The sequence below is a fragment of the Leptodactylus fuscus genome, chromosome 6 (assembly GCF_031893055.1).
Source record: "Leptodactylus fuscus isolate aLepFus1 chromosome 6, aLepFus1.hap2, whole genome shotgun sequence".
NCBI classification, from domain to species: Eukaryota; Metazoa; Chordata; class Amphibia; order Anura; family Leptodactylidae; genus Leptodactylus; species Leptodactylus fuscus.
In genome coordinates this window covers 143,830,933-143,856,446 of record NC_134270.1, presented here as the reverse complement: position 1 = coordinate 143,856,446, position 25,514 = coordinate 143,830,933, and the positions used below count along the sequence as shown (strand labels likewise).

At 41.3% G+C, this 25,514-nt stretch overlaps 1 protein-coding gene across 1 annotated transcript in view; it reads left to right on the top strand.

Annotated features, from left to right (window-relative positions):
- Nucleotides 1–25,514, top strand: part of LOC142208777 (uncharacterized) — a 43,434-nt gene that overhangs the window by 918 nt on the left and 17,002 nt on the right. The window contains exons 2-8 of the mRNA XM_075277478.1: nucleotides 1,826–1,967; nucleotides 9,312–9,419; nucleotides 16,243–16,362; nucleotides 19,888–19,960; nucleotides 21,225–21,285; nucleotides 22,561–22,649; nucleotides 24,856–24,996. Coding sequence (XP_075133579.1) covers nucleotides 1,826–1,967; nucleotides 9,312–9,419; nucleotides 16,243–16,362; nucleotides 19,888–19,960; nucleotides 21,225–21,285; nucleotides 22,561–22,649; nucleotides 24,856–24,996 — 734 coding nt within the window. The remainder of the gene's footprint in view (nucleotides 1–1,825; nucleotides 1,968–9,311; nucleotides 9,420–16,242; nucleotides 16,363–19,887; nucleotides 19,961–21,224; nucleotides 21,286–22,560; nucleotides 22,650–24,855; nucleotides 24,997–25,514) is intronic.

Genomic DNA, 25,514 nt, shown 5'->3' with positions numbered 1-25,514 from the left:
GACATCCAGAGGACGCTTATATTATGTCCTGGACATTGTGTGGCGCTCTTCAGTGTCAGAATGTAATATGCGGTGCCCCCTAGAGGCCTATGCAGAGGCGGGCATGGATAGGACCAGTGATAGGTAAGTGAGAACTGCCTGTTACCTGCAGGAGTAATCTAGTAGGTATCAGTCTGATGTACCTCAGTGGGGGAACGTATGAGAGGACACTATATTGTGCGGGGGCCTATAATTGGGGCCTGTACTGTATGGGGGTCTGCACTGGGAAAAGCCTCAATAGTTACATAGGCATTTTTCAATAGACTGTATTGCAGTTTATGGTACAAGCAGCCTGATAATTGTGGGTTCAAACACCCTATCGGGCTAAAAAATATAAAAACTCAAATCACTCTCCTTTCCCTACATCATAAACCATATTAAACGTAACACTTAGGTATCTCTGTGTCTGAAAATGTCAAAAACGAATATTTTTCACAAAAACAAAACAAAACTCCAACACCTTTTTTTTTTGCTGTTTCGTCACACCGAAAAATTTGAATAATAACTCATCAAAACATCGGACATTTCCAAAAATAATATAAATAAAAGCTACATCTTGTGCAGAGAAAAATGACGCCTTAAACCGCTCTATACATGGAAACTTTAAAAAGTCAGGGGTGGTAGAATATGGCGACTAAAATAATTTTATGCAATTTTCAAAGTTTTGGATTTTTGTAAAGGTGTTAAAACATAACAAGCTAGAGATTATATATATATATATATATATATATATATATATATATTGTATATGGTATTTGGCATTGCTGTGATCATACTGACCAGGAGAATGATGTTAAAGGGAGCTCCCCCTAGTGGGCAGCATGACTGAGGCACTGTCTTCCTATTTACATCATGGAAGACTGATTTGCATATTCTTCCCATGATCCCTCACAGTGGAGCGCAAATGGCTTAATAAGACTCCACACACCTACATGGTGGTCTCTCCCTAAGGAGTGATGATATCCCCTTAACCCAGGAGAATATAAGGAACTTCATAGGGAACGCTGTAAAAATGAAACTATGAGAAAATGACACAAATGCAGTTTTTCTCTATATTATATCATATACTTCAGTGTGGAGTGATATTAGTTATATTATATTCACTCCATATTGTATTTTTTTCCAGTAACCCAATACACCATACAAAAAAAGACAATTACTAAAGACAATTTGACCAACAAAAAATATTCTCTGTGAACAAAAAAATATGAGAGAGAGAGAGAGACGGCTTGTAGAAGGCCTGAAGTAAAGTAAAATAAAAAATGACTCTGCAGGAATATAAGGAGAATCTCCAGACTTGTCTGTTCCAGTAAGCACTTCTATCCCCCCTGATATATAGTGAAAACTCTTTGAGTCAACAACCCCAAATTCCAATAACAAATTGTCCCCTAGAGGGGGGTCTTAACTGTACTGTAAAAGTTCTGCATCATGTTTGTTTAGTCCTCTGTATTGTGTCTTTGCTCTGCTACGAATAAAGTTGGGCACACACAGAAGATAAAATTCGGACAATATTTGCCATTATGGACGACCATGGTAATGGCAAGCTTCTGTCTGAGGACAAATTTATCCGTCCATCTATTAGAATAAATAATAATAGTCCTGATATTTTTGCAGTTCCTGACATTTCACTTCGCTGTAATGGATTTGCTGGAATCTGTGTGGACTTCTTCACAATATTCAGATATTTATCAGCTACTTCATGATATTTAGATCCCATCTACTTTAGTGGTAAAGAGGAAGCCATCTTGATGTCATTAAAGTTATAAATGTTACTTTTCTTTTGCAGGATTAAATCAAGCACTTAAAAGCGGATGTATAGTAGTGAAGGGAACTCAATTTCCTAATTGTGCACTCACCGATAATATTTTAGCCATGATACCCCTTCTCCTTGGAGGAAAAAGACAAACAATCGACAGTACTATCACAGAGTAAGTCATTAACTACTGGGTCATATATAGATGATATGAAGGTAAAACTCAGTATAAGACACAGTGTACAAAGATATCATCATGGGAAGGAAAGGACAAAGATGTGACAGCTAAAAGTTGTATGTTGGGTGGGGAAGTCTCCAAGGATATTGGAATGATATATCACTGGATATCTGCTGTTATTCCGCTGGCATATCGCTCTGTAAAAGTATTCTACAGGAAATGTCATCATACATCCAAATCTTAAGAACTCAAGATGTTCTCTGGATGAAGCACTTGGGTGTCCGCCTTGTCGCTGTCTAACAACTTAGTATGTTTTATGGCTACAAAGCTAATAACAGCAGTGGGTAAGGGGCTTTATGGCTACAAAGCTAATAACAGCAGTGGGTAAGGGGCTTTATGGCTACAAAGCTAATAACAGCAGTGGGTAAGGGGCTTTATGGCTACAAAGCTAATAACAGTAGTGGGTAAGGGGCTTTATGGCTACAGAGCTAATAACAGCAGTGGGTGAGGGGCTTTATGGCTACAAAGCTAATAACAGTAGTGGGTAAGGGGCTTTATGGCTACAGAGCTAATAACAGCAGTGGGTGAGGGGCTTTATGGCTACAAAGCTAATAACAGCAGTGGGTGAGGGGCTTTATGGCTACAGAGCTAATAACAGCAGTGGGTAAGGGGCTTTATGGCTACAGAGCTAATAACAGCAGTGGGTAAGGGGCTTTATGGCTACAGAGCTAATAACAGCAGTGGGTAAGGGGCTTTATGGTTACAGAGCTAATAACAGCAGTGGGTAAGGGGCTTTATGGCTACAGAGCTAATAACAGCAGTGGGTGAGGGGCTTTATGGCTACAAAGCTAATAACAGCAGTGGGTGAGGGGCTTTATGGCTACAGAGCTAATAACAGCAGTGGGTAAGGGGCTTTATGGTTACAAAGCTAATAACAGCAGTGGGTAAGGGGCTTTATGGCTACAAAGCTAATAACAGCAGTGGGTAAGGGGCTTTATGGCTACAAAGCTAATAACAGCAGTGGGTAAGGGGCTTTATGGCTACAAAGCTAATAACAGCAGTGGGTAAGGGGCTTTATGGCTACAGAGCTAATAACAGCAGTGGGTAAGGGGCTTTATGGCTACAGAGCTAATAACAGCAGTGGGTAAGGGGCTTTATGGCTACAAAGCTAATAACAGCAGTGGGTAAGGGGCTTTATGGCTACAAAGCTAATAACAGCAGTGGGTAAGGGGCTTTATGGCTATAGAGCTAATAACAGCAGTGGGTAAGGGGCTTTATGGCTATAAAGCTAATAACAGCAGTGGCAGTGGGTAAGGGGCTTTATGGCTACAGAGCTAATAACAGTAGTGGGTAAGGGGCTTTATGGCTATAAAGCTAATAACAGCAGTGGCAGTGGGTAAGGGGCTTTATGGCTACAAAGCTAATAACAGCAGTGGGTAAGGGGCTTTATGGCTATAAAGCTAATAACAGCAGTGGCAGTGGGTAAGGGGCTTTATGGCTACAGAGCTAATAACAGTAGTGGGTAAGGGGCTTTATGGCTACAAAGTTAATAACAGTAGTGGGTAAGGGGCTTTACAGCAATGTCACATTGTATTTTTCTTATTTATTAAAACCAGACAGTGACATCTATCCCGTTATTTCTTAGCTGTATGTAATGTCTGACAGCAGATTATTCTTCTCTTCTCTGTACATGATTATGGAGGCGGCCATCTTGCTTCAGCATCTCCTCTCATTTATTAACAGCAGTTTAGTGATTTGCTTTACAGCAGTCTCAAGGCCTCAATAGATTGGAGCTGACACATTGGGAGTTTACTAAATATACTCTTTTCTCCGCTGCAAAGTAAACCACTGCAATTGGCATGGAAAATTGCAAAAGTTTTTTTTTAAATATAGACAGTGACATGGAACATTGCAAAAATATTTTAAAAAGTCTTTAAAAATATGTTTAAAAAAATAGGTAACTTTCTGGTAACATTTACTCTTTAAAGATGTGTGCAAACCTACTATTCGATCTATAAATGTAATCTAGTATGCAAATGAGGTCTGGTAAATGCTCTCATGAGTAAATCCCCAGTAGGCTAAGGCCCCATGTAGCAGGACTGCAGCAAAAAAGTGCTACGGGAAAAAAAGCACAGCAGCAGCACATCACGGTTTTTCCCGCAGCACTTTTCACAAAAAGCCCGCAGAGGTCTCCTCTGTGGACTTTCTGCCTCCATTATACCTATAGGGAAACTGTCCATAAGAAGAAAAAAACTCATGAGCGGCACCACGTCTGAATTACAGCCTACACCACCCGTTATAAATTGTGTGCAAATGGATGGCAAAAAAAGTCACTACAGGGTTCTGATTGGTTAGTTTGCTTAATACTAGAGTAAATACAGTCCATGGAAGGTTAATGTGACCGATCCTGGACCGCGCTAGTGAGTATTAGTTTTTAATACCAAAATTTGATTATGGGATCTTTTCAGAGTGTTTCAATCTGAACATCAATATATAGTAAAAGAGAATAGTAAGAAATGAAACTTATAGAGTGCATTGATAGCATCTGATAGGTGACTCGCTTCTCGTACATTATATGAAAGATTGTTTTTAAATACTTTTTTGTATGTCGATTTTATATGAAAAAATATGCAGTATTCGTTTCTTTGCAAACAGGATAGAGGAATTTGTAAGTGTCATGATTGTTTCCATCTGTGTTGAAGTAACAGCAAAGTGCTGATTGGTCAGCACGACTTTATAGCTCCAGAATCCTGTGAGCTGCTAACAAGCCTGACAAAGTGCTGTGTGCACGAAACACACAGAAGCTTAGAAGTGTTGCTTTTCCTCTCTTCCTGTGCAATCTGTTTTAAGAAGGATTAAATAAAGGACTATGATTTTTAATGAAGTACCTCGGTGAGTGCCCTATAGGGAAACTGCTGGCGTTTCCATTGGCAGAATTAACATGCTGCATTTCCAAAACTGCAACTGTTTCGTAAGTCGCAGCAGTGTATCCTTGCACATATTTTTCCGCAAGGTGTGGATGAGATTCGCTAGAATCCTGTTCACCTTGCAGTGGCCATTTCCACTAATGTCATAGAGCCATGAAGCCGTCAGACAGAAGCTAGGGGCAGGAATTCGGCAGGGTACACTCCCAAGGGGACAAGCACTTGTCAGGAAATTACAAGCAGAAAATAAACAAACAAACAAAATGCTGGCAGATTTGCTGCGTTCCCCAAAACTCTAAATTATAGGAGTTGTCTGTGGCTGCCACATTTGTTCACAGATTGTGTTTAGTATTATACTAAAATTGACACCATCAGAGACAGTCTCACCCTACTCCCCTGACAACCCCTCTACCCAACTACTTGCTGCTCCTCATCCCTCTCCACCATCACTGATGAAAAACTCTCCTCCCTAATCTCCAAATCCCACCTCACCTCCTGCGCTCTTGACCCGATCCAGTCACATCTCATCCCCAAGCTCAGTGAAGTCATTACTCCAGCCCTAACCCATCTCTTCAGGCTATCCCTAGCCATTGGATCCTTCCACTCCGCCTTCAAACATGACACTGTCACACCTATACTTAAGAAACCGTCCCTCGACCCGTCCTCTCCAGCCAACTATCGTCCCATCTCACTGCTCCTGTGAGCCTCAAAACTGCTTGAGCAGCACGTCCACTCAGAACTCTCCTCCTATCTCTCATCCAACCTGCTCTTTGACAGACTACAGTCAGGCTTCAGACACTGTCACTCCACTGAAACTGCCCCAACCAAAGTCACTAATGACCTGCTAACCGCCAAAGCCAAGCGCCATTACTCTGTCCTCCTCCTCCTTGACCTCTCCTCTGCCTTTGACACAGTTGACCACTCCCTCCTGTTAGAAATTCTCTCATCCCTTGGTATCTCAGACCTGGCCCTTTCCTGGATCTCCTCATACCTCACCGACCGCACATTCAGCATCTCCTACGCACACACCACCTCCTCACCTCGCCCTCTCTGTAGGTGTCCCCCAAGGATCCATCCTAGGACCCCTCCTGTTCTCCATCTACACCCTTGGCCTGGGCCAACTCATAGAATCTCATGGTTTTCAATACCATTGCTATGCCGATGACACCCAAATATACATCTCTGGACCAGATATTACTTATCTGCTGGCCAGAGTTCCAGATTGTTTAGCAGCCGTAGCCTCCTTCCTCTCCTCCCGCTTTCTCAAACTCAACATGGAGAAAACAGAGTTCATCATCTTCACCCCATCCCGTATGGCCCCTCCACCTGACCCATCTATCAAAGTTAATGGAACCACACTTACCCCTGTCCCACAGGCCCGATGCCTTGGGGTAACCCTGGACTCTGACCTATCCTTCAAGTCACATATTCAAACCCTCAACACCTCCTGCCGCCTCCAGCTCAAGAACATCCACCGAATCCGCTCCTTCCTCACCCCGGAAACTACCAAGATGCTCGTCCAGGCCCTCATAATCTCCCACTTAGACTACTGCAACACCCTTCTCCATGGACTCCCAGCTAACACCCTCGCCCCCCTCCAGTCCACCTTAAACTGTGCTGCTCGTTTAATTCACCTCACTGCCCGATCCTCATCGGCTGCTCCCCTCTGCCAGTCCCTCCACTGGCTACCTATAGCCCAGCGAATTGAGTTCAAGCTACTAACGCTAACATACAAAGCCATCCACAACCTGTCCCCTCCATATATCTCTGACCTCATCTCCAGCTACCTGCCCACACATAACCTCAGATCCTCCAATGACCTCCTACTCCGCTCTGCCCACATCCGCTCCTCACACAACCGTCTCCAAGATTTCTCCTGTGCATCCCCCATACTCTGGAACTCCTTACCACGACACATAAGACTGACCCCCACAATCACAGGCTTCAAGAAGGCCCTGAAGACTCACCTGTTCAGGAAGGCCTACAACCTCCAATAACACTATCACCGCACTGCCATCTGTACAGTCTCCCCCTCTCCTTCTGTCTCTACCCCCTTCCCTCATAGATTGTAAGCCCTCGCGGGCAGGGACCTCTACCCCACTGTGCCAGTCGGTCATTGTTAGTATTATATCTACCTATATATATTTTGTGTACTGTATGTAACCCCCAAATGTAAAGCACCATGGAATTAATGGTGCCATATAAATAAACAATAATAATTATAATACTGTCCCTGATGCTAGGTTCACATAGACTATAATGAGGTCCACCAGGTTTCAGCCCGATTTCCGCCCGAAAAATGCAGAAAAAAGCGGAATGGGGAACACAATCTTCAAGCGGGGGATCAGGTGCAGGTGTAAACCTAGCCTTACCTCAATGGAACTCAGCTGCAACACTAGATACAACCCATGGACAGTGGTGACTCTTTTATTGGGAGAAGGTGGCCAAGTTAAAGGGATTGTCCATTTTCAGTAAATAAATGTTGTTTGTATAAGTAAAAGTTATACATTGTGTTTACTTCTAGTGGACAAAAATCAGTCCACGGTCATGTGATGTACAATCCATGGTTATGGGATATACAGCTGATGGTTATGGGATGGTCACATAGGTACACAGTCATCAGACATCTGTCTTGTGACGAGCTGTGCATCTGTGTGTCCATTGTCATGTTATATACAATCCATGGTCATGTGATATACAGGCAATGATTATGTGATATACAATCCATGGCTATGTGATATACAATCCATGGTTATGGGATGGCCACACATGTACACAGCTATCAGACATCTGTCATGTGACGAGCCGTGCACCTGTGTGTCCATCACATGACCATAGACTGATTTTTATCCATTGTAACTAAACAAAGAACAAGAGTAAGCCTAGATCTGATACAAAAAGTATATTGAAAAATTGTGTAACTTTACAGTATGCAAATAATAACATGTATTTACTGAAACTGGACATCCCCTTTAAGATGTATGTATCCCAAAATGGTTGTGACTACACCTAATCCCACAAAAAAATAAAACAAAAAACAAGCCTTTATAGAACTAGTCCAATGTAAAAGTAAAAAAAAATACTGCTTTCAGTTTTGTTGTGGGATAGTAGTGCTGTACGCAGAGTGTGAACAGAGCTTAAAGGGATCCTATCATTAGATACACTTTTTCTGACTAACATGTAGGAATAGCAAAAAAGGAAAAACAGTTATGATATAGAAACTCACCACCCGACGCAAGGTGGACGACCTAATTCTTCTGGACTCGGAGAAGAAGGAATTCATATATGTGTGAAGGAGGTAGGATCTACACTCTTGCTTGTAATAAAAGTATATTTTATTCCATTATTTTAAAAAATTGGCGAAAGACACCTTAACAAAAAAGTGAAAAAAGATAGGAAAATACAAAAACTGAAAAATAAAAACACTAAATGTTACATATCTGGCTTGGCTAACGCATTTCGAAACCGCAAAGGTTTCTTAATCATAGCCTGATGGATGCCCTATTTTTTTCCTCTCTTTTTTCACTTTTTTGTTATGGTGTCTTTCGCCAATTTTTTAAAATAATGGAATAAAATATACTTTTATTACGAGCAAGAGTTGCAGATTCTACCTCCTTCACACATATGTAGGAATAGCCTTAAGAAAGGCTATTCTTCTCCTACCTTTAGATGTCTTCTCTGTGCCGTCGTTCGGTAGAAATCCGGGTTTTCTTTGGTATGCAAATGAGTTATCTCGTAGCACTGGGGGTGGTCCCAATGCTGCAAGAGAACTCTCCAGCGACGCCTCTATCTTCTTCTGGAACGCCCTCTCCCTGTGCGGCGTGGAGAAGACAGCTAAAGATAGGAAAAGAATAGCCTATTCCTACGTGTAGTCAGATAAAAAGCGTATCCAATGATAGGATCCCTTTAAAGGGGTTTTCCCATCTCAGTGTTTCAGCCAGGCTGCCTGCAGTGTCAGCTTCTCACTTCCTGTTATTTCTCTCCCCCCCCCCCCTTCTGAACAGGCCACAAAATTCTTCTGCAGATCAGATAATATACACATGCCTGTACAGAATGGACTCTATTATCTGTGTGTTTACATAGAGAGATAACAGACTAGGATTTATCAGCTAAAGCAATTAGCTAAACAGATTGTCCTGCTGGCAAGTGACATCACTTGTCCAATCTCCAAGCTCCATGGTCATAGCAACGCTGTGTAAACAATGGGAGGAATAACATCACATAGCAGGCAAAGAAAGCAGAATTTCTAAAGCAATATATTTAGGAAAAATATTCAATTTTCATAAGCTACCAGTATAGATAGGATCCTTGAGATGAGACAACCCCTTTAATAAGTGTGTGACATTAGCAGCCATACTCCTAATTGTAACTGATAATAAATGTTGTCTAATTTTCTTTATTCTTTTATTTCTCACAGAATCATATTAGCTAAAATAATTTCAGAAGTAACAGATATTACAAGTTCTATTGATGGGCTAAATGTTCAATGTATCCTGCAAGGTATATTTTCATGTACTCATAGTCAGTAAGTACAATTCACTATTATTATGTATTTTGTATAGAAAATGTTTGGTGAGAGATGTGAATGTGTACATAAGCCTAAGGCCCCACATATTGGGTCACAGTAAGGGTCCATTCACATGGTGTAACGCGGCGCTCATTTTGTGCTTATTTTTTACGCCGAGCGCCACGTTACGGGAGCGTTTACGCCGCGTTTGCGCCGCGGGTTTTACGGTTCTTGTTAGCGGTCGTGTTTACGCGGCATTAACGCCACATAAACGCGACCGTAAACGTGAACTGTAAAACCCACAGCGCAAACGCGGCATACACGCTCCCGTAACGCGGCGATCGGCATAAAAATAAACACAAAATGAGCGCCGCGTTACACCGTGTGAATGGACCCTAAAAAAGCTCTGAAGGAAAAACCATGGCAGCAACGTATTGTGGCTTTTCCTGCAGCGCTTTTCACAGACAGACTTTCTGCTTCCATTATACCTATAGGGAAACTGCTTGCATTTTTGTAGCTATAATTGACATTCAGCGATTTCCAAAACCGCAGAAGTTTTGGAAATGTCAGAGTGTCTGCTGCATGTATTTTTCTGCAAGGTGTGGATGGGGTTCGCTAGAATCAGATTCAGCATCTAGACTCCTTCCACTCCGAGTCTCAATGATCTATCTATGCCACTGTGAGGATATCTGTATAAGAGATTATCTATCTATCTATCTATCTATCTATCTATCTATCTATCTATCTATCTATCTATCTATCTGCAGTCTCAGGCCTTGAGACTGCAGATAGATAGATAGATAGATAGATAGATAGATAGATAGATAGATTCATATTGAATCACTCACGCACTCATGTCACCTCCACCTCAAAAACATCTCCAGAATACGCCCTTTCCTTACCAGAGATACACTAAAGACACTTATTGTCTCTCTGATTCATTCTCGCCTTGACTACTGTAACTCCTTACTAATCGGTCTTCCCCTCACTAAACTCTCCCCTCTACAATCTATTCTGAATGCAGCGGCCAGGCTCATCTATCAGGCTAGACGCTACAGCGATGCCTCTGGTCTGTGCCAGTCGCTACATTGGCTGCCTATTCAATATAGAATAAAATATAAAGTTATCTCCCTCATCCACAAGGCTCTCCATAATGCTGCACCCCCATACATTGCCTCCCTCATCTCTGTCTACCGCCCAACCCGTGCTCTCTGCTCACTCAATGACCTAACACTTACATCCTCTATTATCAGAACCTCCCACGCTCGTATACAAGACTTCTCCCGAGTTGCACCACTTCTCTGGAATGCTCTACCCCGGACAGTCAGATTAAGGGCTAGTTCACACGTGGGACGGGTTTTGACACAGAGAGAGACGCAGCGAAACCAAAACCCGTCTGCCATGACCATCGCGGTCGCGGCTTTCCCCTCCACTGTCGGCTCAAATGAATGAGCCGACATAGGAGAGAGCTGACGCTAGGCGGAAGCCGCGGCTCAGCGCACCGCGGCTTCCGCCTGAAGAAAGGACATGTCGCTTCTTTTCTCCACTAGCAGCAGCCCGCCACTAGCGGAAAAAAGAAGCCTGGAGGTCTGCATAGACCACCATTGTAAAGGGGAGGTTTTTGAAGCGAAATCCGCTGTCAAAAACCTCCCCTTTGCTCATGTGTGAACGAGCCCTAACTCCCAATTTCTACAGCTTCAAACGCAAACTAAAGACGCATCTTTTCAGACAGACCTATCACAATTCCTAATGTAAACCCTTCCGTACCATAATTAGAATCCTTAAAATGAACCCTCCTCTCATCATGCCCCCGCATTACCCCACAGGATATGATGTCATTTCAGGCTAACTTTATATGTCCAAGCTCCATCCACATGTTAAAGGACATGACTGGTGACGGCTCATACAGTTTTATGTTTGTGTAATGACAGTCACCTCTATTACAGAAGTGTCTGACCTCTGCATAAGCAATGCCGCCCCTGCTACCTCTTGTGTCACCCCTTCTACCTCATAGATTGTAAGCTCTTGTGAGCAGGGCCCTCAGTCCCATTGTGTGAAATGACTTGTAATGTATCTTTCTGTCTGTATTTGAACCCTACAAATTCTACAGTGTTGCAGAATATGTTGGCGCTATATAAATAACATTTATTATTTATATATATGTCGCAGGGAAATGATGAAACTAGGGATTTGATAAAATCCTGGAAGATGTTAAAATAACAACTCTGTTGGGTCATTTCCCTAAAGAAAGTCAGTGATTTGATCAAATCCCTGAACTGTTTTAATGAAATGACGAAATAACAGAAGTCAGGACTCGCACAGCTCTATGTTTGTCTTGTTATCACTCCCCCTTGAGGCTAGGTTCACACAAGGTTCTTTGGACAGGATTTTTACATGGGAAGCCGTCTTAGAATCCGGACCAAAAAACCCCTCCCACGGCTAGTCGCGACTGTCATGGCATTCCATCCGCTGCGGTGTTCTGCACTGGATTAGGCCCAAATGAATGTGCCTTGTTGGGAGGGAGTGTCGCGCCACGGAATCTGCGGCAAAAAAGGGCAGTTCACTTCTTTTTCCTGCGAGTGGGAAGAAACTGCTTGCGGAAAAAGGAAGTGAACGGATCCCATTGAAGTCAATGGGAGGTGGTTTTGTGAGCTGGATTCTGAGGCGGATTCTGCATCAAAATCCTGTCCAAAAAACCCTGTGTGAAACCAGGCTTACCTCACCGCTCCGTGCTGCTCTTCTGACATGATGCACACGAAAAATGGGTTCAGATCTAAAAGAAACTCACCGGAAATAACACAAGTTCTATGTTTTGCTTGTTACCACTCCCCCTTTTTCTCACCACTCCCCTTTGGCGTCGGTGCCAGCCAACGTGCTGCGCTTCTGATGTGACGCACATGAAAAATGGGTTGAGATATAGAAAAAAATCAAACTCTGACTAAATTTGTATCTGAAGAACAGTTTAAAGGGGCTCTATCATTGCAAAAAGTTAATTTTAACTAAGCACATCCTTGCATAGCCTTTAGAAAGGCTATTCCACACCTATCTTTTGTAAATCACTTCCGTAGTTCTTGAATGAGCCATTTTTATTCATATGCTAATTAGCCTCTTGGTGCACCCTGGAAGTCTCATCGTGCACTTCTCTGCTATTCTTTCCTAAGTATGTGTACAGCACAGGCTGCTGCTGCTGATGACTCAGCTTCCTGTTTGCACACACAGATCGGAGAGAATAGCAGAGATGAGGGCTGCTGGGAACTTCTGCTGGATGGAGACTAATTAGCATATGAATAAAAACAGACTCATTCAAAAACTACTGAGGCAATTTACATACAAAAGGTACATGTGGAATAGACTTTCTAAAGGCTATGCAAGGATATGATTAGTTAATAATGACTTTTCCCAATGATAGAGCCCCTTTAATGAAACTATCAGGACGTATTTTGAACAAGCGGCATGATAAACCCTTTGTGGACTCACGAAAGGATAGAAAAAGATTCACAGTCATTGAACAAATTAAAATTAGTACCACTACCTACACTACAACAGACACATACACAGGACTATTATGGTAAAAATTACAATGTTATGGAGGTAGGTACTAAAAAAATATCACTGACTTTCTTTAGGGAAATGACTCAACAGAGTTGTTATTTTAACATCTTCCAGGATTTGATCAAATCCCATAGTTTCATAATTTCCCTGTGCGATATATATATATATATATATATATATATATATATATATATATATATATATTTGCATATATATGTATATGTATAATTGTAGATATTATGGGTTATTTGATAGAGGAGAGAAGCTGAGCTCTGTGATATATAGGGTTATATGATAGAGGAGAGAAGCTGAGCTGTGTGATATGTAGGGTTATATGATAGTGGACAGAAGCTGAGCTCTGTGATATATAGGGTTTTATGATAGAGGAGAGAAGCTGAGCTCTGTGATATATAGGGTTATATGATAGAGGGAGAGAAGCTGAGCTCTGTGATATATAGGGTTATATGATAGAGGGAGAGAATCTGAGCTCTGTGATATATAGGGTTATATGATAGAAAGGAGAAGCTGAGCTCTGTGATATATAGGGTTATATGGTAGAGGAGAGAAGCTGAGCTCTGTGATATATAGGGTTATATGATAGAGGAGAGAAGCTGAGCTCTGTGATATATAGGGTTATATGATAGAGGAGCGAAGCTGAGCTCTGTGATATATAGGGTTATATGATAGAGGAGAGAAGCTGAGCTCTGTGATATATAGGGTTATATGATAGAGAAGAGAAGCTGCGTTCTGTGATATATAGGATTATATGATAGAGGAGAGAAGCTGAGCTCTGTGATATATAGGGTTATATGATAGAGGAGAGAAGCTGAGATCTGTGATATATAGGGTTATATGATAGAGGAGAGAAGCTGAGCTCTGTGATATATAGGGTTATATGATAGAGGAGAGAAGCTGAGCTCTGTGATATATAGGGTTATATGGTAGAGGAGAGAAGCTGAGCTCTGTGATATATAGGGTTTTATGATAGAGGAGAGAAGCTGAGTTCTGTGATATATAGGGTTTTATGATAGAGGAGAGAAGCTGAGCTCTGTGATATATAGGGTTATATGATAGAGGGAGAGAAGCTGAGCTCTGTGATATATAGGGTTATATGATAGAGGAGAGAAGCTGAGCTCTGTGATATATAGGATTATATGATAGAGGAGAGAAGCTGAGCTCTGTGATATATAGGGTTATATGATAGAGGAGAGAAGCTGAGCTCTGTGATATATAGGGTTATATGATAGAGGGAGAGAAGCTGAGCTCTGTGATATATAGGGTTATATGATAGAGAGGAAAAGCTGAGCTCTGTGATATATAGGGTTATATGGTAGAGGAGAGAAGCTGAGCTCTGTGATATATAGGGTTATATGATAGAGGAGAGAAGCTGAGCTCTGTGATATATAGGGTTATATGATAGAGGAGAGAAGCTGAGCTCTGTGATATATAGGGTTATATGATAGAGGAGAGAAGCTGAGCTCTGTGATATATAGGTTATATGATAGAGGAGAGAAGCTGAGCTCTGTGATATATAGGGTTATATGATAGAGGAGAGAAGCTGAGCTCTGTGATATATAGGGTTATATGATAGAGAAGAGAAGCTGAACTCTGTGATATATAGGGTTATATGATAGAGGAGAGAAGCTGAGCTCTGTGATATATAGGTTATATGATAGAGGAGAGAAGCTGAGCTCTGTGATATATAAGGTTATATGATAGAGAAGAGAAGCTGAGCTCTGTGATATATAGGGTTATATGATAGAGGAGAGAAGCTGAGCTTTGTGATATGTAGGGTTATATGATAGGGGAGAGAAGCTGAGCTCTGTGATATATAGGGTTATATGATAGAGGAGAGAAGCTGAGCTCTGTGATATATAGGGTTATATGATAGAGGAGAGAAGCTGAGCTCTGTGATATATAGGGTTATATGATAGAGGAGAGAACTGAGCTGTGTGATATATAGGGTTATATGATAGAGGAGAGAAGCTGAGCTGTGTGATATATAGGGTTATATGATAGAGGGAGAGAAGCTGAGCTCTGTGATATATAAGGTTATATGATAGAGGAGAGAAGCTGAGCTCTGTGATATATGGGCTTATATGATAGAGGAGAGAAGCTGAGCTCTGTGATATATAGGTTATATGATAGAGGAGAGAAGCTGAGCTCTGTGATATATAGGGTTATATGATAGAGGGGAGAAGCTGAGCTGTGTGATATATAGGGTTATATGATAGAGGAGAGAAGCTGAGCTCTGTGATATATAGGATTATATGATAGAGGGAGAGAAGCTGAGCTCTGTGATATATAGGGTTATATGATAGAGGAGAGAAGCTGAGCTTTGTGATATATAGGGTTATATGATAGAGGAGAGAAGCTGAGCTCTGTGATATATAGGGTTATATGATAGAGAGAGAAGCTGAGCTCTGTGATATATAGGGTTATATGATAGAGGAGAGAAGCTGAGCACTGTGATATATAGGGTTATATGATAGAGGAGAGAAGCTGAGCTCTGTGATATATAGGGTTATATGATAGAGGAGAGAAGCTGAGCTGTGTGATATATAGGGTTATTTGATAGAGGAGAGAAGCTGAGCTCTGTGATATATAGGGTTATATGATAGAGGAGAGAAGCTGAGCTCTGTGATATATAGGGTTATATGATAGAGGGAGAGAAGCTGACCTCTGTGATATATAGGCTTATATGATAGAAGAGAGAAGCTGAGCTCTGTGATATTTAGGGTTATATGATAGATGAGAGAAGCTGAGCTCTGTGATATATAGGCTTATATGATAGAAGAGAGAAGCTGAGCTCTGTGATATTTAGGGTTATATGATAGAAGAGAGAAGCTGAGCTGTGTGATATTTAGGGTTATATGATAGATGAGAGAAGCTGAGCTCTGTGATATATAGGGTTATATGATAGATGAGAGAAGCTGAGCTCTGTGATATATAGGGTTATATGATAGATGAGAGAAGCTGAGCTCTGTGATATATAGGATTGTATGATTTAGAGCAGGAATAGTAGAGAGAAGATAAAATTTTGTCAGGACTCTTAGGAGACAGTGAGAGTCCCGCTGACCCTGCCACATACAGTGACGGAGAGCCTTCTGTGTACACACTGATACAGGCAGAGCTGTCAGTCACTGTGTGTGCAGGGTCAGCAGGAGTTACATATTTATTGTAATACAGAGCATTTCATCTATACATTGTTGTGCTATTATTATATAACATTATATCATGTTAATTGGGAAATGTATTAAATCTATTATTTATTTTGCTTGTTTTTAAGCTTGGAAAACTTTGGCATCAATTTCAAAATTAACATTACAATTTTCCCTATGGTAGACGATGGTTGTGTAAATTTTGTATGGAATCGTGACTTACTGGGCCTGGATATCCATGCTAGTAGGTAAGTCTGCAGAGAAATGTTTCTATATAATTTGGCCTATGAATCTGATACTTAATGCTTATATTGGTAATCTGCCTCTGAATAATGGCAGACATTAGTCAGATCAGATCTCTGGCTATGCTGAAAATGTCGCCGTGATAGAAAGTATCCGTTCTATGAATTGGATCTCGTCTATCTTACATGAATTATAAAGGTTTAAAGGTTTTCCCACTATACACATTTCCTATCCTCAGTATAGGGGATGTGTCTGGTTACTGATGATATTTCTGCTGAGAAGCCTATAGATCACATGAATGGGGCCACAAGTGACCACTTACATAGCGTGCTGGGCTATCTCAATGTGATCACTGTAATACATAAGGCAGCTGTTCTTGTGATCATTGGCATCACAGAGATGAGACCCTTAGCAGACATTTCTATTAATAGGAGATTAATGTCATTACTGGAACAACCCCTTTAAGCTAAGGCCTCACATTGTGGAGTCAGAGGTTTACTGCTGCAGAATAAAAGACACCAAGAACGCAACGGCAAATGAAATAATCGCTCCTTGTACATTTTTTATTACATTTTCCAATTTTTCATTGTGCAAATTCAGCCATGTTTTATGCTGCACTTTTTTCATCACCCCATATAAGTCTATCGGGAAAAAAACAAAGCATTTTAGTAGCAAAAAATAACATCAGTACATTGTCTGCAGTATGTGGATGAGATTACATGAAATTCACTCATTGACTTGCTGGGACTCTAATATGCCACATTGTTGACACTTATGTTTCCACATCAGTGAAAAGGCTTTTCTACATTGTAGGGCCTTAGCCTTAGAGGAGTTTTCCTATCGGAGCTTACGCCACAGGGTAGGACATAACTTGGGGGTCCAGTGATTTGCAATATAGGAGAATGGAGGATTTTTGTCCCTCGTTCTGAAAAGGGCAGTAGTCAGGCAAAGTGGGCACCGCTGCACTCATGTCACTGGGTGTGATGGAGAAAGCTGAGTGATGTAGTTTGGCTGTCTCTGCTACTCCCATAGAAATGAATGGAGCAGTGCACGTGCCGCCTGACCACTGATCCATTCAGAATAGGGGACAAAACTTCGCCATTCACCAGGTCGGTGGAGATTTGGGTGGTCTGACCCTCACCAATCTGCAAAATATTCCCTCTCCTGTGGACAGGACATAACTTTCCCTGAAGGGGAAAAACATTTTTAGGGGGCATTCACACTACGTATACGCCAGCTCATTCTGAACATAAAACACGTTTAGAATCAGCGGCGTATAAAGCAGTTCCCATTCATTTCTATGGGGACCGCTCGTATGCTGGCTCCCATAGAAATGAATGGGAACTGCTTTATACGCCGCTGATTCTGAATGTGTTTTATGTTCAGAATGAGCTGGCGTATACGTAGTGTGAATGCCCCATTAGGCTGAGGCCCCTTATAGAGAGCTGCAGCCAAACAATGTTGTGGAAAAGACCACAGCAGAAACTCATCACTTTTTATTTGTGCAGCGTTTTTCACAGAAAGTCCAGAGTTTTCCTCCGCAGACTTTCTGCTTCTATGATACCTATTACGGAAGTCGCCAGCGTTTCTGTAGATATCACTGACTTTCTGCAATTTACAAAACCCTCATTTTTAATTCCCAGCATTTCCGCTGCAGTATTTTTTTCTGTAGCGTGTGGATGGGATTAGCCAGAATCTTATCCACTTTGCAGGTAATGTAAAACACAGCATTATTGCTGCAGCATGTGGTGGGCCATGGACTTAAAGGGGTTGGCCACTTTCAGACCAATATTGAGAGACAGATGTTATGGTTTATATAATAAAAAGTTGTACAATTTTCCAATATACTTTCTGTATCAATTCCTCACGGTTTTCTAGATTTCGGCTTGCTGTCATTCATGTACTCATCACATGACCATGGACCGTAAATCACATGACCGTGGTCAGAGGTTTATCCACTAGAAGTAACAGAATGAATGACAGCAAGCCGAAATCTAGAAAACCGTGAGGAATTGATACAGAAAGTATATTGGAAAATTGTATATCTTTTTATTGTACATTTGTTTGTCAATATTGGTCTGAAAGTGAACGATCTCTTTAAGCCTTTTTATGTGATTTTGCTACAGCTTAGCTGGAGATTTGTGACAATGTAATACCACGTGTGATTACAAAATGCCACTTGCAATCTCGTCACTTTTCATCAGTAGGGTAGGACGCTATCTGCCCCATAAATAATAGCAGAATCTATAGTGCCTAGGTGCAAGTGTGGTGGGGGAAGGGCCTAATTCATGATGAGACTGTTGTCCACTCGCAGCGCTGCCGCAGGGGGATCAAGATCTCCAGTCTGATGAATCCCCTCAATGTACTGCATTACTGTATTCTCTTAGGCCGGGGCCCATGTGGGTGTTTTACAATTCCTGCATAGTGGATAAGACTCAAGTGAATCTGATCCACACATTACAGAAAAAAATCTCCAGCGGAAATGCACTGATTTAATAAACAAACTTGTTTGTAAATCGTCACATGTCAATTATGGAAATGCTGGCGGTTTCTCTATAGGTATAACGGAAGAAGAAAGTCGCAGAGGAAACTGTTGCAGACTTTCTTTGAAAAGCGCTGTGGGAAAAACTGCAATATGTTGCCACCTCAATTTTTCCCACAGCTATTTTTTTTTTTTTTTTTGCTGCTGCCGGCTATGTGGGGCCTTAACCTTTAAAAGAGCCTGTCCCCAGGGGGGCCACACAGTGGCTCAGTGGTTAGCACTGCAGCCTTGCAGCGCTGGAGTCCTGGTGTTCAAATCCCGCCAAGGGCAAAAAACCATCTGCAAGGAGTTTGTATGTTCTCCCTGTGTTTGCATGGCTTTCCATGCAATATTCCAAAAAGACATACTGATAGGGCTCACAATGTACATTTTTTTTCCCTATGTGGGGCTCACAATCTACATTAAAAAAAAAAAAAAAAAAGTCTGTCCCCTGTACCAAGCATACCAACCCCCGCCCCGCTGATAGATAGGTTAGAGTCACTGTAAGCAGTGGCTTCCTATTGTGAATCGCGGCTTCCATTGCAGAGATATCACATTTTTTTGCAATATGCAAATTAACTTTAAGGAGCAAAGAGATGATTGCCACTTTCCTCTATGGAGCAATGACAACACCCTCATTGCTTCAAACAGTTCATTTGCATATTGACCATATTGCTTGGTTCAGGAGACAAACTCCCTATAATAGCATGGTGTCATATGGTGATACATCCTCCTACATGATGGGTCATACTAAAGCAGTATTATTTGGTTTGCACCCGTCTATTTCCAGCTAAATTCTGCAGTAAATGTATTGACTTGAAATAAAAGTTTGATATTCTGCAAATAGCTGAGAAAATCAATGACAATGTACATGAATATTCTAGACTTCCCTCATGTCCAGTGATATTGTAACCAAACATATGCCTGACATTTACTTTACATGCCGAGTAATATTTCTTTGTTCTGTCATGGCCGCTAATGATAATTTCATTATTGATTATTTTTACAGTGACGTACTAGGGATCGCACTGACTCTGGTTAATTATGTAATCGGTACAATGGCATTGGCTTTGAAGTCTCTTGTAAGTACATCATCTTCAGAATGAATTAGAAAACAAGGTAGAGTCAGAACAAGAAGTGAAATAACAGGCAATAAAAAAAAACAAAAAAAAAACGAAAATTGAGGTTACACAGAAACCAGCACAAAAAACAATCTTGAAGCTCGGGATGGTGGGGGTGAAGTTCCAACTATGTTTCTGCTTATTGATGGCACATTTGCTTGGTGAAGGGCTCTGGCAGTTGCAAAGGCTGATAGGTGCAGACGTCCTTCAGGGGTTTCTGTAGGGGTACTGCAGTATAAAAGTTTTGGAAGGTTTCTGGCATAACAAATTTGAGGGAAACTCACTGCTAGCACACTGACAAAGCAAATGTTCATGTACATGGACTGTATTCCTACAGTATACCGTATATACTCGTGTGTCAGCAAGACACCTGTGGACCTGTGATTTTTCAAGTAGCATCACAAAGCTCCTGCGGCCGCTGGTTCTCTGCAGCGGCAGGATCGTGGCGATGCTGTGAGCCCCGGCACCTGTGCCTACGGCTAAAACCCTCCCCGGCATCCGCTAAAAGAGTGGATGCCGGGTCTGTAAATATAATGGCGCCGCTCTGCTGCAGAGCGGTCGCCATAGCAACCGGGTCTCTGCTGTAACTCTTAGATCAGACATCGCAGGCATCAAAGACCTTCCTCCCCCACCAAAAAAGTCGAGTTGCTTGACTCGAGTATAAGCCAAGGGGGGATCTTTCAGCACAAAAAACTGTGCTGAAAAAAACTCAGTTTATACTCGAGTATATACGGTAATCGCTGGTAAAACTGCTTGCAGTCAGACTTTAGTAGTTATTCAATAAGAAATTGTGGATAACCTTAAAGACATAGCATTTATTAATATGGCATCTTTTTTTAATTTGAAGGCGTTTTGTTTTTTTGTATAAAAAAAAAACAAAAAAAAAACAAAATAGGAAAAATGTAGCGTGAAAGAAACCTAATAGGTATATAATATATTCTCTATAATACAGCAATTCTGCGGCAAATAATACGACTTCTCAAGCTGAACTTATCTCTGTCGGCCTCGGAGAGATACCAGACACTTATTTTTTTGCCGCTGCTTTCATACATTTCACATTACTGTGATTTCTACTCCACTCACACCTAAAGCTGCCTTCACTATTCTGTAGGTTTTTAGTTACTAAAGATGCAAAAGTTACAAAGCTCCACATCCCATAATATGACCAGCAGAATAGTGTCTGCCTGTTTACTGTATAAATAACATATGTTTCCTAATACTTCAGGTGTTGACTATACTAAGTTTGATCGATACTGCATTCAATTTTCTTGGCTATGGTTTCACAGGTAAGTGATACTTTGTAGTGTGAACTGTTACATGACAGCCATTATGTATACTTCTGTTATCAGTATTATGTTATAAGTTATAGGGGAAGTTTACCAACGGAAATGGAAGAGAAATCTTATGTAATGAAATGTCATGAAATCGTATGTAATGTATTAGCATGGTAATGAGCTGCGTTACCGATCACATCCACTAGGGGGACTAATAATTATAGCTTAAAAAAAAAAAATAATATATATATATATATATATATATATATATATATATATATATATATGTAAAAGAAAGGGTGCTGGAGGGAAAGTATCAGAGTTTATTGTGTGTCTAGACTTTCTCTTCCACTTATCATACTCTGGAGTCTTCGTGAAATGCATCTCTAATGTAGATTAGAAAGTTGTATATTAAAGTTCTATAGACAAACAAATAAAACATTAAAAACCAAGATACCCCTTATGTGTACCAACCCCCTCCTGTAATATAACTTAGGTCCTCCTCATATGAATATATAACAAGTTATACTGAATCTTTTCCCACAAAGTCCCAGCAGATGGTGCCCCATATCCTGCAGGAATTGCTGAGCAGACTAGGACTGTATTCACACTGTGACAGGTTTTCCCTAACTATTGGATAAAATATTACCTTAGTACTTTACAGAAAGAACAGTCTGGTTATATCTACAATGCAGTCTGAGGCTTTAGTTATATCAAGAATCTGTATGTAGATGATGGTGACATCCATATAGAACAAGTGTATAACGGACAGCACATGGACTGGACCCTGACACATGGACCTCAGTGGGAATATTCACATGTCTGATTATCTGCACCGTTCTTTAAGCTTCCATCTTGTTGATAACATTACAGTGAGTGGTGATGTGCTCCATCTACATCCATTATTCTATTTGTTTCGCAGTCTGTTGCTCTGATCCCATGACATATGAGAACAATGGATACTAAAACAGAAGTGTGAACTAAGCCTTAAGCTAAGGCCCCACGTTGTGGAAACGCAGCTTTTTTTATTGTGTTTTTTGAGCCAAAGCCAGGAGTGGATTGAGAAGAAAGGAGAAGTATAAGAACTTGCCATATATTTCCCAATCCTTTATCAGACATTCTTGGCTTTAGCTCAAAATACAGCAACAAAATCTGCAATAAAAAAAAGCTTCGTTTCTGTAACGTGGAGCCTCAGCCTAAGTTTAGTCTCTGCCTCTGGTTTATCTTCACAGGTGACTGCCACACTCCATACGCAGCACAGGTTAACCCTTTATTACTCTTTTGCAGGGATTCATTATCTGAGCAATGGATTACAAATTTTTCATTACATAGAACATTGTCATACAAATCAGTATGGGATTTATATTAGTAGCAAAGTAAGTTTATTTTAAGTTCTTTTTAAAAAATCTTATTTTCCAAAATGATCTTGCAAAAGTATGTAAATCTATAAAATATTATAATAAATCCTCTTCCTTTTCCCCGGCCCGACCAGAACACCGAACCATTAGAGCCATCTAAATAATCTCATCTCTCATGGGGTTATACAGAAATTCCTCTAATATTTTATCGCTATCCTCTTCCTCTATATTCAGAACTTTGACTAGAAAGCTCTCCTATTTTCTATAAAAATCAAGTGTTATACTGTTGAGAGCCAGGAAATTGGTGTTATACCACATAGGGGGCCAATAAAGGGCTTTATACCATGTGGAATGTGGAGCCAGGCTTTATACCATGTAGACACTAGTAAAGGGGACTTTATACCATGTGAGGCCAGTGACTAGATGTTATACCATGTGGGAGCCAGGAGTGGGTGTATTATATTGTGTGGGGCCAGTGTAGAGTGAGTTATACTGTAGGGGGGACAGTAGAGGGCTGATCATCAGGTGAATCTTACTCACAGTCCCACAGAAGTCTGCCTCAATTCTTATTCATTTTTCACCATCTGAATTGGCTCTTATTCTTCCCTGATCCTCTGAGAACTACAATTCCCAGCAGCCCCAGATCCACAGACCCTACTGGGAGTTGTAGTGTTATTCTTAGGTGCAGTTAATATAGAATGCAAGACCTCTAAGGGAGGTTTCAAACGGAAATCAATGGGAGGCTTTTAAACCCATTGATTTCAATGTGTAGCGCGCATAAGACGGCACCCATTGAAGTCTATGGGATTCTGTTTTAACAGTGGTCACTTTGACACGTGTTTACGTGTCTGAATGAGCGGAGCGTAAACTCTGTGTGAAACCACCCTAAGTCATATAGAAAATATAAGGGCTGGCTTGTGAAGAACAATTGTTTCCCACCTGCCGTAGGTTGTAATTTATAATGAAGTGCGCCCCTCCTCGCTGGTGTACAATACTGGCATCATTTATGTCAGAAACTGGTAAATCTGAAGGAGCAGGAAAGAGGCGATAATTTTGTAGGGCAGTAGCAGTAGGGTGGGCCCTAGACATCCCAGTCTGACACTGAATATAACTCTGCTACCTGTGGCCTTGTGCCTACCGCAATATATCTCTGCTACCTGTCCTGTATTCTTCTTGTTTATCCAGCTATATTTTTAGTCTGTACACCTGCCCGTCCTGTTTTTAGTTTGTGGTCACTATCTGTCTTATCCTCTCGCTGTGGTGCTCTGCACCTCAGTACTGACCTCCTGGGCAGCTGCTACCAAACTGGGACACCCCAAGAGCTTGGTGGACTCTGCAGCAAAGCCTGTGGGTCCATGATCCAATGTCTGCCTGCATTACAATAAGACTGATAATTGATATCTCAGTAATTATTATTAATGGGGACCTTTCATGTCCATATCAATGTGCGGTATTATACTGTATATTGCTAGAAAGCAGACAGAGCACTGTATTAAGCGCACTGTCAGTATTCCCAGTATGCACCACGGTGCTGGAGATATCGGTGCTGGTAATTTCGGCACCAAGATTTCCCCACTGTTAGAAGAGAACTTACAGTTCCATGTCATCACCGGACAGTAAGGAGCGCCCCCCTCTGATAGTACAAGTATATGGAAGTATACTAACAGGGGGATGTTTCTCCAAGCACAGAGATGGCGCTGAGCTGTAAGGCCCGCACTTCTGATAGTGTTAACAGCACCGATATCTCCCACACTGGGACATACTGGGAAAGCCGACAGTGTGCTGAGTTCAGTGCCCCATTGGCTGTCTAGCGGTACAGAATACCGCACATTGATAAGGACGTGAAAGGTTCTCTTTAAATGGAAAAAAAATAGTTTTTTAAATGACTCATTATGGAGTCCTTTACATGTAAGGATTAGTCCATGCAGGGAGCGACCTCTATGCCATGGCCACCTACTGTACTACACAGAAATGCTGGGGTCTGCATTGATGACAAGCACTCCCACCCCCTGTATTATGGAGGAGATGCCTTCATGGGGCCACTTACCCATTCTCCAGTTATCAAGTCCGTCTTTTTTCCGCAGTAGCATCCAAATAAATATTCAAATGAAATCTCTCTTATGTGAAGAAATGAATGTTTTATTACCATCACACGCTGGTTTCTGTGGACAAATGTATAAAGTTTGGTGTTTAAAGAAAAATGGTTTTGTCTTTTTTTTCGTAGACTATTTGTAACAATGAGAAATTTTCAGTTCCTGTCAATAATGACGATGATGACGGCAATAACTTGGGTTGGATTGTCCCACTAAAGTTCATTGAATATATATTGCAGAAGTGGTCACTTAAGTCCACCTCCGAATACACGGTAATATGTTTAGATGTTTTAGGACTTGAACACTATGCATTGATATCGTACAAAAACATCAATCAATATGTAAATAAAAGAGAACAGTGGTGCTAATCTCTGCTGTTTGGGTTGGGCTGTAACTCACACAGGTAACTTTGAGTGACGAGAAGATATTACTGAATCCGCCGGTGACTGATCTTGTTTCCTCGCTTGTTTTGCGCACCTGCCGCCATCCTTACTACAAACACTATTGCAGATTTTCCTTTTGTGCTCCTTACCACACACTACCCTAAACTATAAGGCTCCGTTCCCATGGAGTAACGCGCTGCTCATTCTGACAGGTGTTACGTGTCAGAGTGAGAGGCGCTTCAAAACAGATCCCATTGATTTCAATGGGTGCCGGCTTACGTGCACTACCCATTGAAGGCAATGGGAGGCTTTTTTACCTATTGCTTTCAATGTGATACACGCATATCACTGGGGTCAATGAAATGAATGGGATCTATTTTGAAGTGCCTCTCACTCTGACACGTAAC